Source organism: Schistosoma haematobium (genome assembly GCF_000699445.3).
Source record: "Schistosoma haematobium chromosome Unknown HiC_scaffold_451, whole genome shotgun sequence".
NCBI lineage: Eukaryota > Metazoa > Platyhelminthes > Trematoda > Strigeidida > Schistosomatidae > Schistosoma > Schistosoma haematobium.
This window is the reverse complement of record NW_026137123.1, coordinates 1-10909: the sequence shown is the minus strand read 5'-3', so window position 1 is coordinate 10909 and position 10909 is coordinate 1. Positions and strand designations below refer to the sequence as shown.

The 10909-nt window shown below is 35.9% G+C and overlaps 1 protein-coding gene across 1 annotated transcript; it reads right to left on the bottom strand.

Moving 5' to 3' along the window:
• On the bottom strand, window positions 1–5231 carry MS3_00007139 (uncharacterized protein). The gene is made up of 2 exons (XM_051215395.1): window positions 3323–5231; window positions 1–2199 (listed from the first exon to the last, which is right to left on the bottom strand). The coding sequence occupies exon 2, from the start codon at window positions 2174–2176 to the stop codon at window positions 1661–1663; it is 516 nt and encodes a 171-aa protein (XP_051063947.1). The 5' UTR covers window positions 2177–2199; window positions 3323–5231; the 3' UTR covers window positions 1–1660.
• Window positions 5232–10909: the final 5678 nt, after the last annotated feature.

The following is a 10909-nucleotide window of genomic DNA, read 5'->3' as shown; positions in this document are numbered from 1 at the left end:
CTCGAAATTTGGAAAGCTATGAAGTTGGACGGATATGTAATGCCTGTGTTATTATAATGTCTACGGAAATGTCACGATTTTCAATACCTAGAAATATTTTTCAACGCAATGTTGGTCATTAGAAAATACACAGTGACTCCCCAACATGATGTTTTCATCACCGTTTTAGCCCGGCGAAAACCTGGGACTAACATGAGTATTGTTAATATTCTCTTCTGATTGTTACTTTCCATTAAGGAACGTTTTGTTTGCAAGACACTAGGTTTGATCAGCGTGTCTCTATTATTGTTGCCAAATGTTCAGGGTTTCTTAAATCTTTTTTTCAAATAAACTACAGTTGAACGAAAAGTCTTTGTATAATATGTGGAATCTACAGAAAAATGTTACTGTTGTATTAAGATGCCTAGATACTTCTGCACAGGTTCGTACAATAATAAGATAGGACTTATATTTTACAGATCTAGCTATAAATGTAAGAGTAGACAGATAAATTAGCAAGGATAATAACAATAATAGTAACCTCTTGTTAATTAACTAAGTTTCCAGATTCAGGTTTGTGTATTCAGCTTCTAACCAGTGATATTATCCGGTTGTCCAAACAGAAATGGGACTCGACTCTGAAACCTAGTAGCTGAAAATCGGACGCGTTTACTACTGGTCCGCAGACCCACTACTGTGATCAGTACAGTATGGCTTCCAATGTTCAATAACACGAGAACCTTATGATTCACAGTTATAGCCATTTTATTGACAAAAGGTTACTACGTTAAACAATTGCTACAATGGTGTGGACAACTCAATATGAGTGGGGATTTTTTTACAGGTTTTACAAGAAAGTGTTGTTAAAAAAACGATTACTTTTTGCAAACACGAAGAAATCCCTATACATCTTATGTTGTCTCAGTTATCACTCCTGATCATGAGTTCGATAGGACGACAGCCTAATAACTGATACATGTAATGTTCTCAAACTATGGATCACAGAATGAATTAATAGTTTGAACATCTTAGTATAAAAGATGTATTATTTTATTTCTCCTATACAGTAAGGATGAAAACATCTTAAAATTAATAACGTTGCTCTCAACATACGTACGATCAGACAATCGAAAATAATATTAACAAATACAATATGTTGCATGTAATATATTCATTTAAGCAGTCATATCTCCCTCTACCTTACATTTAGGTAAAAACAATCCAGATTAACTGTTAACAACGCAGACTTGACAAAAAAAACAAAGATATATTCTAACGAACGCATAAAAAGACAAATTGCTAATATATATATAATAATTCTTACTTCAAAAGTATACACAAAAAATATTCAAGAAAACAGAACGTAAACCAAATTAGAATTCAGATTAATGCATAATATTTGTAGCTATTTCTAATTTGGCTGATAACAACAAATACTTGGCAGAGGGCATTTTTTAGAGGAAAGAGTAATAGAAAACATCACCTGTACTTTATTTCCACAAAAATGATATGTACATATAAGAGTATTGTAACGAACTGTACTCAACTGAAATTAGGAAGATTGCTGTAACTGAGTACTCTGAGTTAAAGTAAAAATTTGTTATTTATTCTAGAATTATTAAGCATAATATATTTATGGGCTTTTCCATACTGTCTTTGTCATACACTATTGTTGCAAACATCAAGTCGAATTCTGTTGACGATAACAATGAGACGGATTATCAGACGCCTTGAATGGCTTTGTGAAAGGGGTAGGCAGAAGAGCAGTAGAATTTAAACGGGGGACATTAATTGTTGGTAGATTGAACGAATCGGACTGTTCATCTTGCCACTTCCTTTCAGGTAGCGAATTGTTAGGACTAGATCGCGCAGAACCATTAGTTTTCAGATTTAAGGACTGCTCACTATGTTGTGAAGAATACCATTTTCTGTCTACGAAAGGCTGATTACATTCATATGCGGTAACACACGAAGTTTTAATAAATGATGGATTTCCAGTAAGACAGTATTCTTTCCGTATAGATTCCATTTGAACTCGTGGCAAGTAAGTTCGGTAGTCGACATCTTTGTTGGATGACAGACATCTCTTCTGGTAAGCGTGAAGTGATCCCTTTTCATTATCAGCAGGGTTGGTCAAATTTATACGCAAATCTATATCCTTCGAAGAGATTGTGGTTTCCGAATTTGTTTCTATCATTGTTTTTAATTTGGCTTTCTGAACTAATAGGTGTGATAATGAAAGTGATTATTCATTATGTATTTTAAATAAACAGATTCATAATTTTAGAAGATATACCAATGAAAACATTATAAAATAAATGAATCTAAATAGTGAGATGCTTCGTATATAAAAAGATAAATGACTATCAATAATAGGCATCTAAAAGTCCCTTGTTCTACTATACAAAGTAATTAAACCCGTTAATAATGTATAGAAGTTAAAGAACTGCAATACTGTGTACCGCTTAAGGCTGCCACTGAGAAAGTGTTTAGGAGTTATTTCTATAACAATGGAGGAATTTAGGATACAAATGACTGATCAAGATATTCAGAGTTTTTTCACAAGGCCAAAAATGTATTTTCTATTCATAAATATTTGTCTTATTTTTCATCGTCAAACGATCGTAAAAATCGGGTTGATTAACTGCTCATGGTTTAACACTATTGGTTTTTGACCTAATATCTCGGTTCGAAGAATGTTGTTTATACAGCTCATATAAATCTAATTTTTCGAAAGATATTATTTCAAAATAGCTTGAGATTCGCGGATAATTTATTGGCTTGGTGTTTGCTACTAATACCATGAGGGTTGTGGCAAGCTGTGTATCAAACGAACTAACTAGCGCCAGTAGTGTAGTGTAACATCTAACGGGATCGATTTTCACAAATTCCCTTAAACTGTTTATAAATAAAACCCATTTTCGCAAAACAAAAGCCAGATAAAAATTATTCATATGATTAACCAACTAGCAACATAGAGTAGTTTATTAAAGTATACTTTGTTGACCTAGAACGCCAAATATATTACGCCATTTATTTAAAATCCCAAGTAGCTGAGAAAAATATAAATTATGGTAAGATCTTATCCTTCAAAATAATAAAAAAACTACCTCATATAACTTTAACATATCCCAATAAAAGCCTAGTTTACTGTCTTGACGGTACAATTACTTCTTCTATTCAAGTCCTGTAGAATTCAAAAAGTGTTGAAGTCATTGAAGCCTTGTCGTGATATATAGAAAATATCAAACTGCTTTATACTTAAGCAAATGATTACCTAGGATTATCTGTAACAAGAAACACGCTATGATATTACCCACAGAAAGACAGACACACAACTCACCAATTCCGAAGTAGGCGTTATATTTAAAAATGTTGATAAACTAGTTCGACGCAGCTGGATGAGACTCCCCTCCACAACGTCAAGGTTGAAGTGCGTGGGCAGGGCGTTTTCGGCCGGGAAAGTCACGTGCTCGATTGAAGTAAACGCTTAGGATTTGGCAAACTGCATGTTTTACTGCAGAATATATCACCAGCTATATCAGACTTGAGTGCGAACATTGTGCAACCAATGTCTAAGTTTGATGGTCGTGAAGAACTACGGAAACTTAATATCGTACTATCAAGTCTGCAGTTCTCTTTTTCATCTGAAGAGGAACTGTGAACGTTGAATGCGTTTGTTTAGTAAGAAGATATGAAGGACAAATCTGTAAGTCTACTAAATTCATTGGATTATTCATTTACATTCCAAACGGCCATGGTGACTCGGCTAATGGATAATAATTCGAAAAAGTCTACGTGTTATATTTTGTTATTCGTCATGACACTCGAATATGCCAGCCGTTCCACAATACTAGGCACTACATCAAAGAGTACTTCAGAAGTGCAAGTTTTATAGCAGCGTACAAAGTCAGAATATTTTTTACCTTCTAATCATTAGATGCACTAAAATCGCTGTTCTTATCGACATCTGTCAAAGAAAAACAACTAGCTAAACTGTATGACAAGGTGACTTAAGGGTACTTTCGCAACGTAAGAGACGAAATACAAAAGCGTCACGGAAGAAAACCAGGACATGTATGTACCAATTTGAAGTTATAACTTTAATGCTGTTCTAAAATGCAGTGTTCCTTATTAGTGAACGTAACCGTAAGTCATACTTTAGATTGATAGTTGTTTAATAAACTATGGCAGTTAGATATCGTTGTAAATTTGTGTTTATTCAACTACAAAATTGACAGGAAGATTATTTTAGTTCAAAATGGTAACACTGAAGTTTAAGAAAAGTTATTATTGAAATGCTTTTTATGTTCAATAAAGCTTTTAGGTACCATGTACCGGATTCCTAACTTGCACGTGGAACTCTTGAACTAATGAAGTGTATGTTGTGAAAGTTTGTTTGATTTTACATACACTTATCAATTAGGACACATTCTTACACAATAATTTATTACCTCTAATTACTTTCGCAGATCTTTGTAAATGACACTAGGACTTTGTACTTACGATGAGAATAAACAACGAACAGTGCTTGAGCATCTGTGTTATTATTTCCCGGAGTGAAATGTAGTGTTATTTATTGCTAATATTTTTAACCATGTACAATATTTTAATAAGGTCAATTGTAGTCCTCATCTGGTCTGTTGTGGAAATAAAGGCGAACATAGGAGACATTCGGAGTTAGGTTGGAGGTAGAAAATAAAGCGTGTAACCAAGGCCAAAGCAAAAAAAAGGTTGGTGAGTGCTTAGACGAAAAGTAGGCTATTTGGTGAGCATTTCGACGAAGACTAGACGATTCAACGACGTTTCGGACGTAGAAAGACAAAAAGAGTAAGTTTCACATTACTTCTCCATGAAAAAAGTAAAAGGAGGCTTCTGGGAGCGTTTCCCATTCACTTTTTCTTTGTTTCGTAACGGAAAGTTCCTCTTATTTCTTTATTGTCCCTCTTTATTCGCCCTTTATCAGTTGATTGGGTTATAACCACAGAATATGAAGCCAGCTGATCCATAGCAGAAACTTAAACCAGCAGTTAATTAAATCCCTCCTTCTAAGAAATCGAAAGATTTCAGAGAATGTAAACCATGAATTAACATTTAATGTCGCAGCTTAAATTTCAGTCTCTAATTGAAACCATATCATGATAATTATTCAACATAGTGGACGTAGAAATGACCGACAATGCTAGAGACAACACACTTATTTAACGCGACAACGGTGAGTAAGACATGTGGACATTATTTTGAATACTTTCAAGGTCGTGTTTACTTTCAGTTTCTTGTTACTGCACTCAATATCCTAGAGAGGCACTAATGTAAGGTAACTAGTTTCTTTGCCAACCGTGCAGACTTTAAAACATAATTATTAATCTTATGAATAGTTTCATCACCGAGAAAACAACGGATTTATGGACTTCATTCGCTCAATTCAAGAGAGTTGAACAGAGTTACTAGATCAGATGCTTTGAGGATTAGTGCATATGCTGTCACTCTCTTGTCCAAGCACACATTTAAAATATCACGCACCAACATGGCTTCCGAGGCATATTACCTAGTATTCATAAAATTATATATGAACGATTATAGACTCCTTTATTTGCTTGACGATCTGTGGAGATAGGCATGACAAATTTATTTTGTAAATCGTTTTTGATGTTACTTGTATTTGTTCTGTAATTTTTCACAGCCTGTACGTTTATCATTGAAAGATTGTTCATGTTGTTTAAGTGTATGGCCTAGAACACACTTCCTTCCGTCGTGTTACACTCATCTCATGACACACGCATCATGATACACACATCTCTTATTCTCCATTGTTCATGGTTGTGATAACTGAACTCTAAATCACCTACTGTCTACACTTATAGACTGCAGCCAAATTTATATTATATTCTACGTTTGGCTATATCACTGGAAAGACAACAATCTTACTGGAACCATCAATCATCTATAATTGTAGATTCTGGTACCAAACTCAACATGAACACGCACAAACCATCTGGATTAAGTAACGTCCATAATTTTTTATTGTGTTTATAACGTTTAACTGATATATAGACATTACTGTTCGTACTCAATAACTCTGTCCCTCTTTTGAGTTTATATGCTGTTTGGTCCACCACATATCCCCATCGTATTAAAAGACTGATATTTGAACGAATAATGTTTCGATAAATTTTCTTCCGGTTCTACAATTATACATCCAAATAAACAATCTGAAAAATTGCCAGTTGTCATAATTTTGAGTATTTGGATTATAGTACAAATTAAAAATCTTAGAAATCATGCATTTGGATCAAGACGTATTAGATGAGCACGAACGAAGGTGTTGTATTTGGAATTCAAAACCAAGGATTTAACAAGTACAAAGGAATCGTTAGTTCATGCAATCATCACATTTGACACAACTTTAAATGGCGTTTAAATTTCTGTGATCGATTATACGTCTTCTACTTAGGTTCTTCCTGTTTCATTCCGACATCCCATTGGATAAAGACTCTGTATTATCTACAGTGCACTCACTAGTATTAGGATCAACAACTGAAATTGGAACAGATTCACCTGGTCCGTCGAACTGTATTTGATTGCTACGGGAGAACTGAAGACATTTGGCGGATTAAAACCTTTTAGTGTACATTAATAATTTACTGTGTTTTTTGGATGTAATTGTTTTACTTAACTTTTGAACTTGTTTGTTTTATCATTATTTCGGACATTTTGGTTTGTCTTTGGTTTGGTATTTTGATGCTCTCTTTGTCTTTGGTTTGATATTTGGGAGTTTTGCTCCGGGAATCTACAAAATTGAAGGTTTGTTTTGTAATTGTTAGAATTATTGCTGTTAGAACGACATTTGGTCGACTATTTGTAAATTACGAATAAATTTGGTATCTAAATTGGAACTTTGTTTTGTTGTTAATTTGGGTTCGTAATTTGCAAGTAGATCGATAGTCCGTACTTCAATAACTGGAACGAGCGAAACTTGGACGTAACAAAAAGTTCTTCAATTTTTGGTTCTGTGTTTATACCTTGGATCAGTCTGGACAGTAATTTGGATCCGAATTCCTGGTCTTATTTGTCGATTTCGTTTGGATTAATTCAGATTTTTTGGCAATTGACTATTTGGAACAACGATAACGATGGAAACACGGAGCAGAAGGCTGAAGGAAAATGACGACACGACCAAGAAACTTTCGATCGATCATGCAACACCTTTAACCGAACTCCAACTGAAACGGTGGAATCATCTAAAGGATATAACCCTTCCGAGGTTGCAAAGTAATTTTGTAGGAATATTGATTGGGTGTGATGCTCCGGATGCACATTGGGTCCTGGAACAACGTCCGGGGGACAGGAAGCATCCGTTTGCTGTGCGTACTCATCTTGGTTGGATGATTTTAGGTCCTAAGGGAGTATCAAGGTCTCTACATCAAGTTCAGTTGTGTCATTGTTCCACTAATGATATTTTGCGAGATTTAGGAAGATTATATGATCATGAGTTCGAGGATACAGATACGTTTCGTAATGGATATCCTGTCGAAAATAAAAAGCTCTAGAAATAGTTAGCAGTTCGTTTAGATTGGAGGGTGGTCATTTCCAAGTTGGTCTACCATGGAAGTATGATAAGCCAAGACTACTGAATAATTTGGAACTAGCTGGACGCAGACTGGAATGCTTAAGGAAGAGGTTTATGAAAGATAACAGTCTTTTGGAGAAATATCAAGTTGTGATGAATAAACATTTAAGTAAGGGCTACATCATTGAAGCTAGTGAAGAGGGATTTGAATATGATGCTGTTTGTTAGTATATTCCTCATCATCCTGTTATCAACCCTAAAAGGCCTGGAAAATTGAGAATTGTTTTTGATTGTGCGGCTGTCTATCAAGGTTGTTCTCTTAATGACCAGCTTTTGAGAGGACCGAATACTGTAAATAGTTTAATTGGTGTACTTCTACGATTCACATTAGGTAACGTAGCATTAGCTGCTGATATCGAAGAGATGTTTCTTCAAGTAAAGATCCCGAGACGAGACAGTGGAGCATTTCGTCTATTGTGGTGGGAAGACGGTGATATAAGACGAACGGCTAAGGAAGATTGTTTAACAGTTCATCCGTTTGGAGCCGTGTCCTCCCCCTTTTGCGCTAATTTCACCTTTAAGAAGACGGTAGATATATTCGGTAAGGAATTTAATGAAGATATCCAGGAAGTCGTAGATAAGAGTTTCTATGTCGACGACTATTTAGCCTCCATTGATAATGTACAGGATTCAATTGAGCTGGCAAAGGCCCTTGGTTCTCTCCTCAGAAAAGGTGGGTTTAGACTTAACAAGTGGATAAGTAACTGTTTACAAGTTCTCGAATCACTTCATTCAGAAGAGAGAGCAGAAGCCGTAAGAGAGATTGACTTTGAGAGACTTCCTACGGAACGCACGTTGGGATTATTTTGGAATACTATGGTTGATTCGTTTGAATTTAAAGTTCGCATACCGAAACGCCCCCTCACTAGGAGAGGTATATTGTCAAGTGTAGCCTCACTTTACGATCCTCTGGGATTGGTAGCACCGTTTATACTTCCCATGAAGCAGTTACTTCAGCGTTTAGGTAAATTGGCACTAGGGTGGGACGAAGAGATTCCAAATGAGAAAAGCAAACGTTGGTTAGAGATTTTAAGTGAATTTCAGAGGGTTGAGAACGTTAGCTTTCTACGTCGTGTATTGTTTCCGCAGTCAGATCGTTCGCTCCTGGAACTTCATGTTTTTAGTGATGCCTCGGAAACTGGATATGGTGCAGTGGCACACGTTCGCTCTTACATTTCAGACACTGAAATATGTTCTCGTCTTGATACGGCTAAGGCAAGAGTAGCCCCCTCGAAGGTCCAATCTATACCGCGTTTGGAACTTACGGCAGCAGTTTTAGCAGCTCGCATGGGATCCCAGCTGCAGTCAGAATTAGATATTAAGTTTGCAGAGTTTAATTTTTGGACGGATTCCATGATTGTCTTACACTATATTAGAAATGAGAAAAGCCAGTTTAAAACATTCATAGCAAATCGAATTTCGACTATTCACAGTCTTACTAAGGTGGACCAATCGAGATTCGTACCTTCTAAAGAAAATATATCAGACTTTGCATCCAGAGGGGTCAAGTTTGACATTGATGATGTCAAGGTATGGGAGGAGGGTCCACGTTTTCTCAAGAAGCCGAAGGAGTGTTGGCCTGCCGCTGATGTACAAGGTCCTGACCCTCATCTATTGGAAATAAAGAAGGCAATGTCGGCGCATGTAATGGCTGAAAAATCCACTGTTGATCAACTTATTAATTATTATTCAGATTGGACTAGATTACTTAAGGCTGCTGCGTGGTTAACCCGATTTAAGCGATATTTACTGGTAATGCGTTCTGGTAGGACTGATCTGTCTCTACAAGTGGGTATGTTTAGAGTTGATGAGTTAAATTTCGCTTGTTTAGATTTAATTCGATACGTCCAACGCATAGTATTTCGGAAAGAGATTGAAATGTTATCGTCTGATACCATTAGCAAGGTGAAGATAACGAATTCACCGTTACGAACTTTAAATCCAATGATGATTGGAAGATGAGCTTTATGTTCTGCGGACTCAAATAGTTGTTTGTGTGTGAATATGCAATGGTGCCTGAAGCCATGTGTTATGGTTATTCGTTTTCTAAAAGAACTAGAAGCGTCCAACAATGTTACGATTTGGAATCAGAATAAAGAGTTCGCGGTGAATAAAGGAATTAATGCATTGGTCCTCTATATGGGTTTATATATCCATGTTTACGTTAGCGTATATGAGCTTTTATCGAGGATGAAGCATTTTGTTAGATGGTTGATATTGTTGTTGTTTATGTTGGCGCAAATATTTTGGAAACGTTTGTCTAAGGAATATGTTTCATTGTTGCAACTTAGGCACAAATGGACTCAACCAGAGATGAACATAGGAGAGAGTAACTTGGTGACGACATGTACTGGGTTTTTAGAGAAAGACAAATGGTTATTAGGTCTGGTAAGGAAAGTGATACCTAATAGTGATAGATTAAGACCGATGGAGTTGCAGACAAGCGTAGGGATCTTGGTAAGAGATATTAGAAAACTGCGTCCAGAAGTTGTAGATATTAGGTAGCTACTCGGATCCCTAGGCGTACTGGTGTAAGTCCTAGGGATCACGAGATTGTTGGTATATTGAGTGTTTGTTGTTGATTGTTTGTTATGCATATACTTGGATTCTTGTTGTCTGTTTATTTGTTTGTGAAAAGAACCAAGGTCCTTTTGGTCGGGAGTGTTACGGGGGAACTGAAGACATTTGGCGGATTAAAACCTTTTAGTGTACATTAATAATTTACTGTGTTTTTTGGATGTAATTGTTTTACTTAACTTTTGAACTTGTTTGTTTATATCATTATTTCGGACATTTTGGTTTGTCTTTGGTTTGGTATTTTGATGCTCTCTTTGTCTTTGGTTTGATATTTGGGAGTTTTGCTCCGGGAATCTACAAAATTGAAGGTTTGTTTTGTAATTGTTAGAATTATTGCTGTTAGAACGACATTTGGTCGACTATTTGTAAATTACGAATAAATTTGGTATCTAAATTGGAACTTTGTTTTGTTGTTAATTTGGGTTCGTAATTTGCAAGTAGATCGATAGTCCGTACTTCAATAACTGGAACGAGCGAAACTTGGACGTAACATTTGATCAACATGTCATTTGTGTATACTTAAGTCATTGATATCTAGAATTAGCAGCATAGACTTGACAACATTATTCACCACGATCCCTATGGCTAGTCGAAGATCATTCCCACGATAATGTGAAACTTCTGTAGGCTCTAAACACCTCATATTTGACCGAAGAAATCTTCCTCTTAATAGCTCCATAATTGAAACCACATCAGCTGAGGAAATTGCCAAGGCTGAAGAAC